A 21,312-nucleotide genomic window follows, 5' to 3' on the forward strand; every position below is an offset into this window, starting at 1 on the left:
TTGAGTGAGGCTGCACAGGTTTCTGTGTGATGCAGGGTGCAACCTGATACACAGGAAGAAACTAGGCACACTGTGAGCACACAGTCCCAGGAGAGTCTAGGAGAGCGTGGTCAGGGCACTTAAATAGTTCTCTTCAGTGACACTATGCTATTGTGATCAGTCCAACAGTGTAATTATTATATATGCAGGTTAATCCTTTCAAACGTGCTGCCAAAAGTACTAGCACTCAATGCCACTCTGTTAGGGTTATGTCATAGCAAATAAACCCCCAAATTCTGTGGTTCTTTCTCACATAACTGGACACATATCTCATCCAATGAGGGTGTTTCTGCTCAGCAAGTGGCTTTCCTCCGTACAGTGATATTAGAGCCCAGACTCCTTCTAACTGTGGTTCTTCCATCCCCGGAGCCTTAGAATCCTGGCAGGTAGAGAAAAAATATGAAAAGGTCACCTCTTGCTGCCTGGGCCTGCAAGTGACACACATCACTTCCAGTCTCCTCCTGTCAGTGGTCACATGGTCCCAAATAGGTGCAGGGGGAACTAGGAACATAACCCCTGACTGAGAACCATTTCCCAACAACTCTATCCCATGGAAGGAGGAACACACATTTCTGGTGACCCACCCACCCTCTGTGCTGCCACCACAAACCCAATACAGTCAAAAGCTACTGGGTAGTGGAATTTTGTTGCTGTGTCTCTTCAAAAAGTAGGAAAAGTCCCAATACTGGGTATTGTGCCAGTGGAACAATTTCTCCTGCTCCTAGCATTTTGTACATTGGAAGGTATCTCAGGCCTGGTGGGCACTTGGACATTGTCTCCTCTTCATTCCAAGGACCATGCTAGATCAGCCCTCTGTTCTAATTCCTCCAATGCCATTCGGTCTGCTCCTCTCTGCACTCTGCACATGTTCTCTTCACTGCCTGCTCTGACGCCATCCTTGCTGGGCAACTCTATCTAGCTCAGGTGCTGGTCCCTACTCTGATCAATTGTCTTCAGGAAAGCAGAACTGGCTTCACTGTATGCCTGTGATTGACAGGGTATAATTATTTCCTAGAGAAAGAAATGTCTGAGGCCACTTTTCCCAGAGGGAGACTAAAAGAATGGCAGATATTTGGAGTTTTTAGGACCTATGAGTACACAGAATCATTAAGAAGCCACATGAAGGCTGGAGGTGTAGCTAAGTAGCAGGGTGCTTGCCCAGCATGCAAGAGACCCTCAGTTCAATCTCCAGCACTGCAAAGAAAGAAAAAAAAGCACATGAGAGTAGGCATAGCATCCATCCTGCTGGCCACAAATGTTCACCACTCTGCTCTCGGTGCTTAGCACAGTGTTTCAGAAACCTAGTAGGACCTCAGAGTCCTGAGTGTCCTGGGTCTCAGAGTCCTGAGTGCCCTGATGGCAGATTGGAGAAAAGAAAATAGTTACTTGAATGAAAAAGAAAAAATAATGTGCTTGATAAATATTTAATGATGTAGAAAATAGTAAAGATACAGTGTTACAGAATAAGAATACTACATAATTTTATAATTAGTGTGATCGCAATCATGTAAATAAATATTATATATACTTAAAAAAACCAGAAAGAAATATGCAAAAATGTTTATCTTACACTCATTCTTTTTAGAATAACCTTATTTTCTTTTTTGAATCACTATATTTTCCAAGGTTTCTACAATGAGAATGTAATCTTTGCCAGGTGTGGTGGTGCACGCCTGTTATCCCAGCAGTTCCAAAGGCTAAGGTAGGAAGATCCCAAGTTCAAAGCCAGTTCAAAGCCAGCCTCAGTAAAAGCGAGGCACTAAGCAACTCAGTGACACCCTGTCTCTAAATAAAATACAAAATAAGGCTGGGGATATGGCTCAAGTGCCCCTGAGTTCAATCCCCAGTACCCACCCCCCCCCCAAAAAGAATATAATCTTTTTACAGATTAAAGTCACAATAAAACTAGGCGCAGCGACACATGCCTGTAATTCCAGTGATTCAGAAGGCTGAGGCAGGAGAATCACAAGCTTGAGGCCAACCTTGGCAATTTAGTGAAATCCTATCTCAAAATAAAAATTTTAAAAGGCTGGGGGTATATAACTCAGTGGCAGAGCACCCTTGGGTTAAGTTCTCAGTATCACCACCAAAACAACAACAACAAAAAATGGTGTAGAGGTCCATGCCTATAATCTCAGTTATGGGGAAGTTGATGTAGGAGGATCACTTGAGTACAGGAGTTGGGAGTCCAGTCTGAGCTTCAAAGAAAAAGTCACAATAAGTGTTATTGTCGTTTTAAAAATTTCTTCTCCAGGAATTATTGTGACCATTTTAAAGAGATCTGGAAAACCCTCCTCGACATTATAGTATCCTGTATCACTCACTAATTTCACTGAGTTTTAATCTTTGCTTGTCTCTCTCCCAGTAAGTCTTGGAGTTCTTCAAGGGAGGACACTGATTCATCTCTGAATTCTCACATATTAAGCATTCCTAAAGATCTGTGAACCAAATGAAGAAATCAAATGAAAAGGAGTAGACAAAGGCAGACATTCTAATTCTAAATCCAGTTGTGTCTTCCCTGGGACTAAAGGGATACAGGATTTCCCGCACTGGTGACTGTAATCTGGGGCCTAGGAATTATATGGGAAGTTCTTGAAGAACTAGCTCCTTGACTAGTAATAGTACCGTAGTTGCAGGAACCCAAGAAGTGAGAGCCAAAATCCAAGTCGGATTTTCCTGGCAACAGCCAAGATTAGTCACGTGGTGACACTTGGAGGATTCCCCTACTCTGCTCATTCCTTTGGGATCACTCACCCCTCCCAAGACCTCCCCTGGGAACAAAGGAAAACCCCGGAATTTGGGACTGGGCTCTTTTCCACCAACAGCTGCTAGCAGTCTGCATTTAACCCACAATTAGATAAATATGGGGGGAGGGGTAGCCGTCCGCTAGGAAACACTTAAGGTTTCCCCTAAATTTTCAGAAAATTCTTCTAAAGTGCTTTTTTAGGGTCAAGAAGAACCATTACAGAGCAAAAAGATACAGACTTGGAAAATTAGTTTTAACCATTTCGACCATACCTGAAACTGAACTGTCGACCAAGCAAAACACACATAAAGAGTAGTAAATCTCTTGTTCCACAAAGGGTTTGTAACACCCCTGGAGCTGACAAGCCAAACAGCACCCTCCCTCTCCACCCTGCAGGAGGGCAGGGCAGGCGGGACAAGGACCTGGCTTCTTCTCCAGATGCCCGCCCACCGTAGGTGTGGGCGGCGGAGACCCCCACCCCACAACTGCCCTCAGAGGGCCAGATCTGCGAACAGCCAAGTCCCAGTGCCTTCAAAGTCATTAGGACTCCACGTGTTCCTCCCTGTCGTGTCATCTAAAAAATAATTCCTAGACCTGTAGGCTACTGAAGAGCCGCTTGCCTCTGGTTCTGGGCCAGGGCGCCCCACCCGCAGCACTGCTGGGTTTTTTATTTCCACGCTCACCCACTTTTTAAAACCAAACCTGAGAGGAAGGGCATGGCCTAGAGTGGGAATGTCCTGAAACACAGTAGGGAAACTCGAAGGGAAGTTTACAAGAGGGCTCTCCCTGGGAGTGGCGGTGAGGTGGTTTTGCAGAGCGAGAGAAGGGTGTGTAAGCAGCACTTGTCCGTGTGTGTGTGTGTGTGTGTGTGTGTGTGTGTGTGTGTGTTTGGGGGGGGGGGTGTGCAGGAAGAGAAGGGGGTGGGGAGCGCCGCGGCCCGGACCGCCAGCTAGGCTCCTCCTGCTCGGCTGCCCCACGCCTCCAGCCTCTCCCCACCCACCTCTCTTACAAAGGCTCACAGTACGCTGTGCTCTGCTAGCCGAACGTCTGTGCCGCGCTTCCCTTGCAAGGTGAGTTCGGGGCCGCGCGCTCCCAGGCAGTCTCCAGCCGGGGATCTAACCCTTGGGGAGGCCTCGCCTCCGGCAGCGTTGGCCGGCCCGGCCGGCTTCTCTAGGTGCCCCCGGCACCGCCGGGCCAGGACGGGGAGCCACTGACCGGGAAGCCACTGGCGGGGAATTCGATGCGCAGCGCGGCAGGCCACACCCAGGCCAGGCGAGCAGCGCCCTCCGCAGCCCAAGCGCTGCTGCCCCCAAACCCACGCGGACCGTAGAAGGGGATACTTGTCATTTACTTCAGGGTCTTGGTAATTGGCGCTCCTGGACCTCTGATCTCCTTCCTTTCAGTTCGCGGTTCTTCACTCCCCACTTTCCTACTTTGCGATTAGTCTCCCAAGTTATGCGAACCCGTCTCGCCCTGGCCTGGCTGGCATGTTGCACTGTGGGTTTTGGCTGCAGACTGACCTCAGTCCAAATGTTTGTAGCCTCCTCCCAGTCGGACTACCCCAGCAGACTACAGGAGGGTTGGGCGACTTGGCAACTGGAGGATACCCTTCCTAAAGAATACTAAATTCTTGGTTTAAACACATGCTGCAGGTTGAGCTTCCTGTTTTTGATCGGCTAGACGGGAAAGGTCTTACCGCTGAGGCAAGCATCTATTTATTTTCTTTATAAAGCATTGCGGGGGTGTAGGGGCGATGACGGAAAGAATATGCGAAGCGGTTTCTGTACTCACTATCTTAAGTACATGGACCAAAAAGGGGGAAAGCAGGCGCGGTGAAAGATCTTGAAATCCCAAATTACCCTGACCTCTTGCAGTGAGAGAGACAGAAGTACCATTGGTACCTGGTTCACAGCCCGAGCTTGGGCAAAGGAATGGCTCTCTCTCCAACCCTGGATCCCGCACTGCTCAGCCTCAGGCAGGCTCTGCCTAACTGAAACCAGGAATTCTATCATGCTGGGTAGGGGTGGTAAGGAGAGCTGAGCAGCTACAGGCCGGCAAAGCCAGGCCCTGAGCCAGATTCTGGAACACATTAATTCCACCTCCCTTTGGTTCCCCCCTCCCACGCCACCCCTACCCCCAACCCACGTCACCCTTCCAGTCCCTTCCAGGGGAAGCTGGAAGCATTCTACTGGGCGAGGTTAGCACAGAGGGTTCCAGGATTCTCCTGGTGATCTGAGGCCTGTGACTCAGCTGTGAGACCATGTGGGTGTGGCCCTGCTAGTTGCAGATACTCTCTGCGGATGGTATGGACAGAACACTCCCTGAAGGAAAAGAGGAACTGTGCCATCTTAGAGGGCATTTTCCAAGAGGAAGTGAGTCACACCAAGACTGGAGGCCAATCTGAAGAAGAGGTTTCTTGACTGAGCTGCTGGTTTGGGTAATACTTAATTGGGCAGGGCTGTGGTGAGACCGCTGCTAGGTTATCAGCCAGGCTATCGGCCATATGCTGCCTAGCAGCTGGCTTTCCTTGGTAAGGAGCTTTCCCATTAAGAGGTTTGCAGTTGATGCAGAATTCTTTTTTCCTCTGAAATTTGAGTTTTAGCCTCAAGGACTGGATTTTTATATCTTGAACTTCAGGTGAGGACAGGCTCATGGAAACACCCAATCAATGATCTTTGCCTCCAGTGTGTTTTAGTAATTACAAAAGATAAAATGCCAGTGGTTGCAGGAATGAGTTCATATAACTCATTTGAAATTCCTTCATCTGCCCTGTCCCCACAAATTCCTACCCAGTTTCTATTTAATCACCCCTTCTAAATGGTGTATATGTTCTGTGACCACCAGAGAGTAGTTTCTTCATGGTGGTCCTTGATCCAACATTTGAAGTGTCTTGTTTCAGTTCTTCAAATTTTCTAAGTCTACTGGGCATCGAACAACTGTTTGGTCTCACTCTGGTTTCTGGTGATGTTCTTCCCTGGTTTTTCTTAGGTACAACATCAGTTGAACCCTTGTACTGCCATGTCTGGCCTCGGCCTATGAGCAGCCACCCACGTGCTGTTAGACCTTGGGCTGGGTGGGGCTGAGGCTGGGTACCTCCCGACTTTCCACTGACAGCTCAAAAAAAATGTGACTTTTTAGAGCACTACCCACTCAGTATGCCCTTGGACACAGTCCAGTCTTTTAAAGCATAAAGTTGAGGGAAACAATGACATTCTTTCAGGATTATAATGTATAAATTAGAACTCAGTGTTGGAAAAACTAGACTAAATTTTTAGGATCTTTCTTAAGTTTCTCATTTTCCTAGGAGAATTTAGGAATCTCACATCAAAAGCAAAAAGAAAGAATTTGCTTACTTTTAACAATTTCAGCCCTTCTCATCACTTCACTAAATAATAACCACTTGCAATACTTAGCTGTATTCACAATAGCTATTGTTGACTGATTTAGGCTGATGTCTGGCAATTCTTCAAGGCAAAATAGATGTACTTGGTTGGGTTAAAGGAAGTTTCTGAGTTTTTTCTTTCTTTTGAATTGCATTTGGAACTTTTTTCCTTACTGTCTGTCTAGTTTTTAGTGAGCAAGTTTTATTTGCTGAAAAGACAGCCTGGATCCAGATCCATTGCCTCAACTCATTTCTCTCCAAATTCCCTTTAGGGATCAAATTCAAGAATACCCTCTGGGGGAAAAAAAATACTCTCTGGGTTCAATTTTCACACACACACACACACACACACACACACACACAAAACTTTTTCACAATCACTAAAACCTCAAACATTTTAACTCACATATGTTTGTTTTTACTGACACCCTGGCAAAGTAAATCAGACCCTCTTGCTCCTTAGAAGTTTCCTCTTGGAAATGATCACCTGGATGTGGGTATAGGTCCAGAGCAAACATTTGGGATTACTCAGAAGCAGACACCTTTCTAAGGGGGACTTCTGCTTCCCTGCTACTCCTAGGAAGCAGCAAAGCTAAAGAAGCACGAAGTAGAGGTGGGTTGAATAAAAGCATGAGAAAACAGCAGGAGTGAGAAGTCTGACCAGACCTGTTTAGCAGGACACATTTTCTTTCATTTGGGTCTGGAATGTGCTCTCCTTTGTACTCCACAGTTCCATTCATAGATGAATTCTTTGGGGGCCCCTTGCCTGACCCTTCCTAGATCTCCCTCTTCCAAATGAGCTCTGAGCCACAAGGTGTTCAGAGCCTAAGTCTGAATAGTCTACTGTCAACCGGATTGTTTGATGCATTCGTTCACTCATTTAATAAATATTTAGTGGTCTGTGGATGATTCACCCTTCTTGACCAAAAGGAACTTAAATCTAAGGTGAGCAATTAAATGTGATCAAGTGTTTCAAGTATTAGAAGAAGGTTGTTGGGGGCACCAAAAAGTGCTGCTGCCTCAGCCCTAGTCCTAAGATCCTCTAACCAAAGTAAATCTAGCAAGGAAGCGGGAGACCCACCCTGCTGCAGGTATTGAGTGGGAGTAAATGCCAGATTCACATCCCTGAAAATCTTTGGCTTCAGTAACCAAAGGTCAGCGCTGCAATCAACCCAGCCTGGCAAGCCCTGCCCAAGGAGGGAGATCCTTGTGGGACTGACTCTACCCAGCCACCACTATGGGCTGCGGGCTGGAGGATGATGAAATTGATCCTCTAGTCCAGAGAACAGTTATCACAGCATTTCTCCCCTTTTCCTTCATGATTTTATTTTTTAATACTGAGGATTGAACCCAGGGGTGCTAAACCACTGAGCCACATCCCCCAATTTTTTTTTTTTTTAAGGCAGGGTCTCACTAAATTGCCTAGGGCCTCACTAAGTTGCTGAGACTGGCTTTGAACTTGCTATCCTCCTGCCTCAGCCTCCCAAGTCGCTGGAATTACAGGCTCCTTCCAAACATAGTTCCTTGCTTGTAGCCTGACCAGTGCCCTCTGCGTGCTGAAACTCAGGCTTCTCTGGTTTTCCATGCTTTTTTTACCTTCTGGCTAGCCCCTGTTCAGCAATCTTATTGCAGAAGGTCTACTGGACAAGCAGGGAGTTCTCTGACTGCTGGATAAAACATCTCCAGTGGAGTCAGGGAAGGGAGGACCCAGTTTCCCAGAGGAAAGCTCCATGGCTTCATGACCAAGGAGTCATGGAAGGGGTGGGATTGGAGTGACCTCAGACCTGAGTATTGCTCGAAGGGGGAGGTAGACTGAAGATGATCAAGTGTGGCCAGGGTTTCACCTTACAACTTGTACTTCTTGGGAGTTCCTAAATTAGTCTATTTTCCTTTCTTTTCTGACTTTGCAGTGCACTCTTCTCCTGCTGTCTTATGGAGAAAGTGCCACTCATTCTGATTTCTGGGATCTTAGGGTATTGGTCAGGAAATGCTCTACAGCTCTGAACTTAGGCACAGCTATTTTTAAACCTCTGTGGTGTCTGACTCCTTTCCTGAAGTAAGTACTGAGGTGGAATCCCACCTTTAAGTAATTCACTTAATTCACTTCTCTTTTGTCGCTGGACTTCCAGACCAATCCTGAAAGGCAGACTCCCTCTAGGCCCACCATCAGAAACCCTTGTGGGGGTTGGGAGATGAGCCAGATTTGGACTGTGTAGGAAGATAGGTAAAGGGGTGTGGTTCCCCTGCAATTCATCTCACAGTGGACCTTGAAGCATGAATTTGCTCTATCTCCAACTGCTTTCCAGATGAATCATGCCAGATTCTGGTTTATAGCATTCTCTAGAGTAGCATTCTTTGGCATGCTGGGTCTCGTGTGGTTCTAGAGATTAAGGAGTAGAATTTACAATTCTTAAATATAATTACTCAATCCTAATGTTCACCATTTCCACCTTTCACTCTATAAAAGAAAGCATTTATAAAGGGATCTGTGTTGAACAGGCATCTATCAGCAGCAGGAACTGAACAGAAGCATATTTCAGTTTCCTGTTGGCACTCGCTCTTCAGCAAGGGAAGTCACCAGCCTCTCCTTCCACTTATATTCAAAGCCTATTGTGACTTTTTTTTTTTTGGTAGTATATTTCAATCTCCAATCAAGTTCACCTCTGTCCTGTCCAATAGTGATTTTAGGTGATGTTAGTCAAAGCTTCTCTGTTAATCCAAAACCCACTGAGTTCCTATTAAGTACCAGACACTTGGAGTTTTAATAAGACATGCCCCTAGTACATTATACCTGAATACAGTGATCTGACTTGTTTCCTTTCTATCTTCATCTTCATCCTGATAAAACCCTCCTGCTGTCCCACTGCACCTGTGAGAGCAGCTCTTCTGTCTAGTACTGCTAAAAATATGTCAGGCCCCCAAAGGAGTTAGGATATACTGTTACGTATTCCTTCTCAAGTGAACTAAATATTGAAATTTGGAGAGCTTGATTTCAGATAGGGCAGCTGCATTTTATTGTCAGAGATTCAAGTGTCTTTATTGCAATAAATAACAAATTCAGAGCAAATAACAAGAAATACTTGTCCAGTGGACAAATTCATCTGTAAGCAGATTTCCAAATCTTAGAATCAGACTGAACCAGGTTCCTATGTTAAGCTTGGAGGATCAAAGGTTTCATGTTAACCAGTCTTGACTGTGTAGGCTGTTGGTGTTCAGCCATGTCTAAGAGTCTCATTTGCCAGCACCAAGAGAAACAAAGAAGTATGTGGTCTTTCAGTGGGTGCTTTGTCAGTTAAAATGAGAGATCCTCAGTGACCTGGGAGGCTGAGGCAGGAGGATTACGTGTTCAAAGCCAGCCTCAGCAACTTAGTGCGGCCCTAAGCAACTTAGTGAGACCATGCCTCAAAATAAAAAATAGAAAAAGTAATAATAAAAAGGTCTGGAGATGTAGCTCAGTGGTTAAGCATGGGTTCAATCCCTGCACCTGGAAAAAAAAAAAGAGATACCCTGATCTTCTTTTTCCAAATGATTAGATTGTATTCTTTATTATGTGATTTATGCAGAATTAGCTGGCAACCTGACAGATCCCTCATTCAGGCTTATTTCTACCAGCAAGAAACCCAAAAACTGGGATAACTTGGTCCTTAGACACATTGAGTTTTACAGCTGTAAAGAATCAAATGAAACCAGGTGTGGTGGTGCACACCTGGAATGCCAGTAACTTGGAAAACTGAGGCAGGAGGTTCAAAAGTTCATGACCAACCTGGGCAACTAGAGACCGTATCTAAAAAAAAAAAAAATGTCATGTGAATATATGAATATAGAATAATGAATCTCACTATTATGTATGATTATAATGCACCAATAAAATTTTTAATTAAATAAAATTACATTTTTTAAAAAGGGCTAAGGATGTAGCTCAGTGGTAGAGCATCTCTGGGTTTAATCCCTAGTACCGCCCCCCAAAAAAGTATCAAATGGATTATCTAATCACCCTCTTTCCAATTATTCTCAAGACTAACTGTACATTTGGCATAAAAGTTAATGTGAACTGGGTTTCTTTACATCCTTTAACAGGTTTCAACAGACTTCATCAAAATGCCATCTCAAATGGAACACGCCATGGAAACCATGATGTTTACATTTCACAAATTTGCCGGAGATAAAGGCTATTTAACCAAGGAGGACCTGAGAGTACTCATGGAAAAGGAGTTCCCTGGATTTTTGGAAGTAAGTATTGAAAGGTTCAGAAAGAACCAGATGTAAAAATCAGTACTTCCTTTTCCTTCCCTTCCCAGTGGAGGTCACTACTAGAAAGCTGTTTTTATTCATTTGCTTACTAAACAGTATTGAATACTATGAAAGTATTATAGGGTAAACAAAATAAAGAAGAGACAGCCCTTGCCCTCAAGAAGCCTACAACCTGCAGATGAAATAGGACTACACACAAATAACCACTACATGAGTGTTTGCTAGAAAATTCCATCTGGAGTTATCGGCACCCACTGAAACAACATGGGGGAAAGAAAGCTTTTCACAAGAGAGTATTCAACCAGGGCATGGCCACCTTCAAGTTCATAAACCTGATGCTGGAGATGCCACATCCTGGTCATATTCCACTTTTAACAACTTGAATCTCTGTGCGTGTGTGTGTCGGTGTGTGTGTGCGCATGTGTGTGTGCATGCACACGCTGCAAGTAAACACAGTACTTCACACATACTAAGCAAGTGCTCTACTGCCAAACTACACTTCTACCTCAAATCTCCCTTCTTAAATTCTTTCAGACAAAAGAGGTATTATTTTTTCTCCCTCTTCTTTCAACTCTAGTCTAAAGGAACAGTGTCAATCTTCTGCTGAATAAGAACCAAGCACTCCAGAAATAACTGCTTTTCACACTGAAAATGCTATAGAGCATAGAAGCACAGTTGAGTTTATGCCTCACTATGTTAGACTGAGCAACCCTGAAGATGAGAAGAGGACTGCCATCAACCCATATACATCACTCAGGACATTTGGCCACTGGGCACAGTTGTCCTTTGACTTTGTAAGCCCTCAAGATATGTTTTTTTAAATTTAATGTGCAACCAAGATGAAACATTGCTGATCCCACAGTAGATTGAAATGAAAGCCAGTCTTCCCTGGCCACAGTTGTAGTCACTTGAAAGGATCATTCCGTTCTGGGTGTTGTATAATGCATTAGCCCCCCAAGGGTGAAGGGAAGTGATAACAAAGGCTGGGTCCTGCCTCTTATCATCTGCCTGGCAAATAGCACATTTGTCAAGCCCTTAAGTCCTAGATCAATTAACATGGAGCTCTGCAGAACAATTTTTTTACACATCATCAATAATGGTTAAACAAATAACTGAACTCCTCTGTTTGACCTGCAGTCACCACAGTGCTATCCCATACTAAGCTAGAATATTGTTACTCTGCTGTTGCAGATCTCTATGCTGTTTTTATTCATTTGCTTACTAAATAGTATTGAATACTATGAAAGTATTATAGGAGAAACAAAATAAAGAAAGTATTATATGGGGTTAGAAGAGCTGGCTGTGGCCTGACTTCCAATGGGCAAGAGGCTTCAGCTCTCTGGGACCCAGTTCCCTCCTCTGTAAACTGAGAGGGATGGGTGTGATTTATCTGCAAGATCGCTTTCACTTTCTGTGATCTTTTAGGCTAGCATAGTATACAAGAACAAAATGTGCTCAGCGTGAACCAGCCCATCCCATGGACCAAGGGGTTCTCAACACTAAAACTTGTTAAAACTTGTTAAACACTTGTTAATCATGTTGTTGAATAAGTTAGAAGTCAGAATACATTTGTTTAAGACACAGACCTTTCCTCTCTAAAGACATGTGGCGTGAGAAACATAAAGGGTGTGAGCAGTGTGGAGTGCTGAACATGGCAGGGTGATTTATTCCAGAAACAGGATCATCTTTCCAGACACACACACACACACACACACACTGCACTAACAGAACATTTTGTTCTGAAGTAGATCCCTTATGTCATACAATCCAATGTCACTCCTGACCACAGCCAGGAAGCTGGAAGCGACGCCAGAATGAGGTGCATGGAACAGGTTTTAGTTGATTGCTTAGGATAGAAGTTGTCATCTAGGAAATGTGGTTGCTTTACCTTAAGGGATTTCTGAGCATAATATAAACTTCCAGCACACTTGAATCGCTGAGTATCAGTTCCCTTGCTCGGATGTTTAGTCACTGGAATCCATTAATACTTTACCTGAGCCTTTTAACAACCTCAAATGGGCCTTGGTTCTCTCTCTGGTTGATGGCGTGGACCCTATAAGAGAAACATCACTTTCCCACTTCTAATTAGCATCACTGTGAGAAGAAGTGATCAAGCCAATCACCATGGAAGCATGATGAAAGCCAATAGGATCTTGCTTGCCCATGACTGCCTCATACATTCATACCTGGCATATGAGTCCACCATACATATTCCTTTTGAAGTCGTCCAATGTACAGCATCTAGTGAAGAGTACAGTATGGCATAGACTCACCAACTCAAAGAATGGAAGGGATCCCAGGGATGACACTGCAGGCCAGACTCCTCCATTCATAGTTGATACAGGAAAGTATGCTAAGCTACATGACTTACTCAAGGTCATATGGATAATGTGATGTGATGTCACACTAGCTTGGCTTCAGCTATGCCAAAGAGAAAAGAGAGCTGTCTATCCAACTTCTCAAAACCTGAAATACCCCATGGCATCATTACACCTCCTTAAGATAGGAATAGCAATGATCTGAAGCTTATTCCCTAATAATCTTATGAGTTCTTTTCATAAGGAGTTTCCTTTATAAAGGATTGGATCACACTATGAGGAAAAACAATTTATTAAGAGAATGTAAGTTTAAACTAAAAAATGGTGAGTATAGAGTGGTTTTTAGGCAGAATATAAATATGAAGTTACTGAAATTTTCCCTCAAGACTTATGAAGGTCACTTCTGACCTAAGAGAAGACCCAATTAACTGGGAAATTAGGCACATGTCTGTCTGTGGTGCAAATCAGGTAAGCTCATCATTGCAATCATTCACTGATATTTCTTGCCTCTGTTCTTTTTTCTTTCCCAAGAATCAAAAAGACCCTCTGGCTGTGGACAAAATAATGAAGGACCTGGACCAGTGCAGAGATGGCAAAGTGGGCTTCCAGAGCTTCTTTTCGCTAATCGCAGGCCTCACCATTGCATGCAATGACTATTTTGTAGTACACATGAAACAGAAGGGAAAGAAGTAAAAAATCCAGCAATTACTCCCATCCTGATAGAGTTCTCCCAAAGGGTTGCTTAAGGAATCTGCCCCACAACTTCCCCTTGTATAAAGATTTCATGAGAGATCAGGACCCTTAGAAAATGTGCAAATAACATCCAACTCCCATTCAACAAGCAGAGAAAGTTAAAGCTTTTGATTTTTGTATTGTTTGCATCCTTTTGCCCTCAATAAATAAAGTCTTTTTTTTTTTCTAGTTCTGAATTTGAGATAGCATGTTCATTGATACTTCTGAAATGTTGATTCCCTGCTTAAAATAAGTATGCCCTTAGGTAGCCAGCACATACCAGAGCCTTTCAAACAGAAAGCCTTTCCACAGAACCTACAAAATGAGAAAGCAATTTCCATTTAGTCTTGGAGTCTAACTTATCTAATTGCTCTGTCCTGTTATTCTTCTAGATGAAGGACCAAAACTGCAAGTGGTATGAGAGGGCTCTGCAGGAACACATTCTGATTTTATAATAACTGAGCATGTCTTGCCCAATTAAATTCATTGCTTTTCAACCAGGATGCCTTAAATGTCCAAACCCATTTTTCATAGCCAAGTTTCAGCAAACTCTAGGGCAAAAATAAGCCCATAAGAGAACCAATGGAGGGAGGGCGTAGTATGATTCCTCAGCAATAATGCCATATTAACCTCTGTTGAGTCAACTCCCAGGTGTCAGGAAATATCTAGGCATGACTTATATACAGGGTGCAGATCTTTTGTTGAAAATGAAGTGCCAGTACTGATGGCTTGATCAATTACAAATACTTCCCTTGCCTTTTTCTGTACCTATTACAGTCTGCTGTATATATACACATGTATATACATATGTGTGTGTGTATATATATATATATACATTATATGTTAATATATTAATATTATTATGGAGAGATGATATATGAATTCCATAAATTGACCCATTACATTGTTTCAGTTAGGTAAAAAGAAAAAAAGGTGGAAACATTCATTTCTGTGATCAGATACATCAATTGTAATTCCAGGAAAAACTTTCTTGTAAACCTGGGAAGTATAGTCACCTCCCATTGCAAGGAAAAGCATACAAATAGTTTAAAGCTAACTTTGGAGAAAGATTCATAATAAAGTCAAGGATAAAATTTCAATCATTTTATTTTGTCTCAGTCAACAAATGCACAAGATTTTATAACTTTGTAGTTGTAGGATTGTGTCAATGGAAGGATTTGTTACAGGAGTGTTAAATAGTGGAGTGGAATTCCCTAGCTAAAACAACTAACCTAGATCAACTTCAAAAATGACTCCCAAATCTATGCTCAAAAGCTGAGCCACCAAGGCTCAGGAAGCTGCCAACTGAACTGAGAAACCATTGCCATAGCTGGTAGCTCTAGAACCAGTTATAACACAGTCCACAGAGGCAAACACAGATGCCCCTTGCCCTGCCTCTTTCCACATGACTTAGTTCCACATCCAAGTCTCAAGGAAGCACATCTGGTTGACAGAAACTCAAGCACACCAAAACCCTAACTGCAAGGGAGTCTGGGGGGAAAGTTTTACATTTTCCAGTCTCTGCACATGGAGAGTTAGCCTGCTGCTCTACCTTATTGGGCACAGTGATGATTCTTAATTGTAAGAAGTCTTCCAACCTGTAAGTTAAAGAAACTATCGTTCTGGGGCAAGGAGGTCCTAAAAGGTAACCTCTTCTATAGGTACAGAGAATAAAGGAATGAATTGACCCATCATGTCAAGGCAAACAATCTCTCATCTGTGAGAATGTGTATCAGGTCAGATTTGCCTGCCCCGAGGGGAACTGTGTTTACTGGATACAGTGAAGATTAGCGGTCAATTCACAAAAGGCATATAAAACTAACACAGGGAATTATGATTATGGGCTCAGATGATCCCAACCCTGTAAACTTTCACACTCCAAGACTTTATCTGACAACAGAAAGACAACTGTCCCAAGAAGAGAAGGCTCTAGGGGACAGAAAAAGAAATATCAATTCATCTTCACAGTGGGCATGTAGATTTGGGGAAATCCTGAAGCAATATGTCATTCCCACCAGATTACCAAAGACCCTGGCCTTCAGGAAAGTGCCCATTGCCAGGGAATCTTCCAAGTCACTGATTTGGGATGGGTGTGTGTGTGTGTGTGTTGGGAGAGAAGGGGTGACACTTTCCTCACTTTAGCCCCATTCAAAGCACTTAGTAGGGAGCTAGTGCAAGGAAAATAAAAATGGTATTTATGGTTTGAAATCCTACATGGCCCTTTGTGCCAACAAAAACACATAGCTCCCACAATCTGACCTGCTAAAATAGCTGTCTAGGCTTCAGGGCTGCAGCCTAATAGCTCCCAGAGGGCAAAGCTGCAATTATGCCAATATCCAACAAGAGGAACCCTCTGGAAAATTCCACTCATTCTGCTACATGACTGAGTTGTAAAAGCAGATCCCGCCCCTCTCCACACCCATTATGAAGGAAAAACAGATAGCAGTGCAGACAGTCAGTTTCAAAAACACTGCAGAACTGACCCTGAAAGAGTTTGTTTTCCCTGTTGGACCCATTCCCTTGTCCAATGTCCCTTTAACATCAGGCAATTCTCTTGTGATTTAATACTTTTCTCCCCAATCAGTCTCTCTGGGAGACCAAGGACAAGTCTATAAACCTCCCTCTCAATTTGACCAATTTGAAAGTGATTGTTCAGGTGACTTCTCCAATTCTTAGCAACAGAAGGATAACTGTAAATAGAAGTCATTCTTGTGACAAATATTAACAAGGGCTACCATGTGAGTGACTCCCAGGAAAGTTCTGTGGCAGGTATCAAAGAGTCAGATGGCCACAGTGCTTGCTGGAGGAGATTACAAACTAGGTTCAAAGATAATAGGTAAAGTAGACAAAAAGTTAAATAACACAACAAAGCACTGGCAAAGGTGGCATGTGATGGGCACCCGCAGTCACTGTTGATAGGAATGTACTCTACACAACATTTGGGGAAGACAAAAGCAATATGTACTGGGACCCTTCAAAATCGTTTCTTTGAGCAATTTTTTTTCATTTTGTTTTCTAAAAAGGTTTTTATTGGTGCATCATAATTATACATAATAGTGGGATTCATTGTTACATATTCATACAGGCACACAATATAACTATAATCCGGTCAATTTTGTTCTCTAGTACCTTCCCTTTCCTTCTCTTCCTACCTCTGCCTGATCCCCTTCCCCAACTCCACTTGATCCAGAATTTTTATCCCTAGGAATCTATCTTAACAAAGTAATCAAAAACACTTATGAAATTCATGCACAAAGATATTTAATGCAGCACAATTTAGAATAACTACAACCTGAATAAAAATCTCAGTGTCCAAAAACAGAGTTATGGATAAACAATGAAGAGATGTAAGTGGGATGCTCTACTGTTAATAAAAACCATGACTTGGAAAAATATTAAATGAGATGGAGAAATATCAATGTAAAGTAAAGCAACCTGCAAAATTAGGATATAACATAACATAAATGCAAGCCTGCTTGTGCATAGAGACAGAGAGACAGAGAGAGACAGAGAGAGAGAGACAAAAGGAAATACAGCCAGCCGTTTTTAGTTTCCAGCATCAGAGTTACTGACTGGGGAAACTGTCTCCGGAAATATGTTTTGTATTACTTTAATTTTATACACTGCTAATTTTCTATTACAATTCTACTTTTATAATCTAGAAAACAAAAGCTCTAAATAATATTCTTTGAAAGAGCAAGTGTGTTTATTCAGCATCTACCATGAATCAGGACCCATAGGAGATATTTCTTAACCACTCCTCACAATAACCCTGTTAAGGTATTCAAATATTCATTTTACATATGTCAAAACAAAGAATCAAGTAACCCCTCAAAGAATCACAGTACTTAATGTGTCAAAATTTGAACCCAGGGCTGGGGAGATAGCTCAGCTGGTAAAGTGCTTGCCTCGCAATCACAAGGCCCTGAGTTCGATCTCCAGAACCGCAAAAAAAAAAAAATTTGAACCCAGATATTGTTTCTTCCCTTTTATCCTGCAACTGTCTCAACAGTATTATTTGAGTAAATTGAGTATCAATTTTTTTCTTCGGAAAAAGTAAGGTAAGGGATCACTGTGGGCAGGGTGGGGATTTTATGTAAGAGAAAAATTAGAAGACATCTGGGCAACAGCTACTATTTATTGAGTTCTTATTACGTTCCAGACCCTGTTCTACTGCTTTACCAGTATTAACTCATTTAAACCAGGTATGAAGGCACACACCCAGAGCCCTACTACTCGGGAGGCTGAGGCAAGAGGACTGCTTGAGTCCAGGAATTTGAAAAAAAAAAAAAAGGAAAGAAAAGAAAGTCATTTACTCCTTCCAACAACTATTAGATAGTTACTACTACTGTTCCCACTCCACAGGCAATCTGACCAAGGTGCAGAGCTGATGGAGACTATCCAGACAATCTAAGGTTTTAGCCTTTCTTCTCTCTGCTTCATCCCCAGACTTGGTAATGATGGAAAAAAGGAATTTCCAGGACACAGAGTACTGAGGAGGCCATTCAAGTCCTCCCTTTCAAGGGAAGCAAGTTCACATAGAAAGTGCATGTGGTGGGATACGAGGTGCTAAATGAATGATGCACGGTAAAGAATGTGGAATGTGGTGTCCAGGTCTCTCAATTTACAACTCAGCAGATCCAAAGTTTGGGTGATTACTTTAGGCGAAAGAGAGTATGATCCAAAAGGAGACAGTCAGACCATAAATATGTTCTTCAGTGTTCCACCCACTTGCCTCCTGCACTCACATTCCTATCGCATTCCAGCTACAAAAGATAAAACGGGGTGGGGATTCATAGTTATCTTTCTAAGATGCTCTGAGAACAGAAGAGGAAGGGAAAAAAAATTAATCCAAGGCAAGTCATGCCAAAGTTAAGAGAGGGAGAAAATCAAGATGACAGGACCACAGGATCTGGGTGAAAAGGACCCCCTCCCTAGAACACTTGTTCATCTGGTTTCCTGCAAGATCTCAACAGGCCTATAAAAGGGTGTGTTCACTCTAACTGCAGCTACTGAATAGTTTTGTGGGAGTTTTTGGTACCAGGGATTGAACTCAGCAGTGCTTAACCACTGAGCTCCATCCCCAGCTCTTTTTGTGTTTTATTTTGAGACAGAACCTCGTTAAGTTGCTGAGGCTGACTTTAAACATGCAATTCTCCTGCTTCAGCCTCCCAAGTCACTGGGATTACAGGCATGTGGCACCACGCCCAGCTTGAATAGTTTTTTAAATGTATGATCATGGGCAGTCTGAAAGGGATTATATCAAAGTGAAAATGGTCATGTTATCAATGTTTTAATATTGTCACACCATCCTTTTAATAAAAGGGGAAATAATTTCCATTAACTCTCTAAGCACAGAACACAGAACTTGACCTGCTCAAATGTAAAATCCTATTTGTCATGTTACCCAAAGCCACCAAAGGGTGAGCAGCCCCCCACTTTGTCTGTTTGTTCCTACTCAGATCCTTCAGCCTCTTCTAGACACATCCATCTACCCTGCTGAGCAGTAGGAGTGCTTACCCTCCAGCCTGTTTTTCTAGAAGGAGGAGGCAGATGATTCAACTCTTGCTCTGTCCTATCCCATTCTGGGATGCAGCGTGAGACCACACACAGAGCCAGGTTTTTTGGCCTTCTTTCAAAATACACAGATATGAAATTTCCATTCAATGATGCGATTTAAAGCACTGTAGAAAACTGAATAACATGGTCACTGGCCTGCAAAGAGTTCACCTTCTGTTGGAACAAGAGTTGATTATTGGGCTGGGGTTGTGGCTCAGTGGTAGAGCACTTACCCACCACGTGTGAGGCACTGGGTTCAATTCTCAGCACCACATATAAATAAATGAATAAAATAAAGGTCTATCGACATCTAAAATTTAAAAAAAAAAAAAAAAAAAAAAGAGTTGATTATTTCAGACCAGGCATGGTGGTGCACGCCTATAATCCCAGAGGCTCAGGAGGCTGAGACAGGAAGATCACAAGTTCGAAACCAGCTTTAGCAATTTAGTGAGGCCCTAAGCAACTCAGCAAGACCCTGTCTCAAAATATTAAAAAGGGCTGGGGATGGTAAAGCATCTCTGGGTTCAATCCCTGGTGCCAAAAAAGAAAAAAGAAAAAAAAAAAAAAAAAGATTCGTGGGCTACGTGCGTCATGCTGATGACGAGCGAAGGGCACGGATCTGAGGACCGGGAGGACGTTCGGCCTCTGTGAGCCGTAGCCTTTCCGAGGGAGAGGTTGCATGTTTGCCATCTTAAAGAGAAGGTGTACTCGTCTAGGGTGCACCTGGTGCGGCGGAACCCCTTCAACACGCCACCCCTGCAGCTGGTGCATGATGGCCTCTCGGCACCCAGCAGCAGCCCCACCGGCCCTCGGGCCGGCCCAGATGTTCCCGCAACTTAGCATCCGCTGCTGGGGAAAAGTACAGTTGTGAATATGGCTCCATGAAGTTTTATGCACTGTGTGGCTTTGGTGGGGTCGTAAGTTGTGGGCTGACACACACTGCTGTCATTCCCCTGGACTTAGTGAAATGTCCTATGCAGGTGGATCCGCAAAAGTACAAGGGCATATTTAACGGATTCTCAGTTACACTTAAGGAGGATGGTGTTCCATTTGGCTAAAGGATGGGCTTCTACTTTCATTGGTTACTCTATGCAAGGGCTCTGCAAGTTTGGCTTTTATGAAGTCTTCAAAGTCTTGTATAGCAACATGCTTGGTGAGGAGAACTCCTGTCTCTGGCGCACATCACTATAATTGGCTGCCTCTGCCAGTACTGAATTCTTTGCTGACATTGCCCTGGCTCCTATGGAAGTTGCTAAAGTTTGAATTCAAACCCAACCAGGTTATGCCAACACTTTGAGGGATGCAACTCCCAAAATGTATAAAGAAGAAGGCATAAAAGCGTTCTACAAGGGAGTTGCTCCACTCTGGATGAGACAGATACCATATACCATGATGAAGTTTGCCTGCTTTGAAAGTACTGTTGAAGCATTGTACAAGTTTGTGGTTCCTAAGCCCGGAAGTGAATGTACAAAGGCAGAACAGCTGGTTGTAACAATTGTGGCAGGTTACTTAGCTGGAGTCTTTTGTGCAGTTGTTTCCCGTCCTGTTGATTCTGTAGTGTCTGTGCTGAATAAAGAGAAAGGTAGCAGTGCTTCTCAGGTCCTCCAGAGGCTTGGTGTGTGGAAGGGACTCTTTGCCCATATCATCATGATTGGTACTCCTACTGCGCTACAGTGGTTCATCTATGACTCTGTGAAGGTCTACTTCAGGCTCGCCCTGCTCCACCTGAGATGCCAGAGTCTCTGAAGAAACTTGGTTAACTCAATAAATAGATGAAGGCAAATGTGGACTGAACCTGCTTGTTGATCAGTGTTGAAGAAAGTGCAAAAGGAACTTTTATATATTTGACAGTGTAGGAAATTGTCTATTCCTGATATATAATCACTGTAGTACTCTTGTTTAAAGAAAGAGTTACAAAATCAACTTCTGAAATAAACCCATCTGTTCATTTAAAAAAAAAAAAAGATTTGTGTATTTCAAAACAATAATCCTTGACAGTAAGTGAAGTACAGAAATAACATGGGGCTGGGGGTTTGCTAAATGCTGGTGTTAGCTCTGAGGTTGGAGTTTGATAAAGGAAGGATTTTTACAGGAGACAACAGAGAAGGGAAGAGCAGCTCAGGGAGGGTGGGATTGAAGGATCAGAGCGAAAAGGGTGGCCTGGGAGACTGGCCAAACTGTTAGACAGGGGATGGACATAGACTTGATCTGCAGCTAGTGGAGGTTGAGCAAGAGAGGGATATCTCAGCACAACTGATCTGACACCAAATGGCAGGCGTGGAGAT

General features: G+C 43.2%; 1 protein-coding gene and 1 pseudogene across 1 annotated transcript; both read left to right on the forward strand.

The window, feature by feature from the left end:
* Positions 1-3,788: 3,788 nt before the first annotated feature.
* S100a10 (S100 calcium binding protein A10) lies at positions 3,789-13,662 on the forward strand. Its single transcript, XM_047548263.1, has 3 exons — positions 3,789-3,855; positions 10,245-10,397; positions 13,268-13,662. The coding sequence occupies exons 2-3, from the start codon at positions 10,266-10,268 to the stop codon at positions 13,427-13,429; spliced, it is 294 nt and encodes a 97-aa protein (XP_047404219.1). The 5' UTR covers positions 3,789-3,855; positions 10,245-10,265; the 3' UTR covers positions 13,430-13,662.
* A 4,386-nt stretch (positions 13,663-18,048) lies between these two features.
* LOC124988604 (phosphate carrier protein, mitochondrial-like) lies at positions 18,049-20,787 on the forward strand (annotated as a pseudogene).
* The last annotated feature ends 525 nt before the right edge of the window (positions 20,788-21,312 follow it).

This window comes from Sciurus carolinensis, chromosome 1, assembly GCF_902686445.1.
Source record: "Sciurus carolinensis chromosome 1, mSciCar1.2, whole genome shotgun sequence".
Taxonomy (NCBI): Eukaryota; Metazoa; Chordata; class Mammalia; order Rodentia; family Sciuridae; genus Sciurus; species Sciurus carolinensis.

What these genes read in the sequence shown, in the direction of transcription:
- S100a10 (XM_047548263.1), top strand. Translation starts at nt 10,266, where the DNA reads ATGCCATCTCAAATGGAACACGCCATGGAAACCATGATGTTTACATTT. An exon ending in AGTTCCCTGGATTTTTGGAA is followed by an intron (nt 10,398 to 13,267) that starts GTAAGTATTGAA and finishes TTCTTTCCCAAG; the next exon opens with AATCAAAAAGACCCTCTGGC.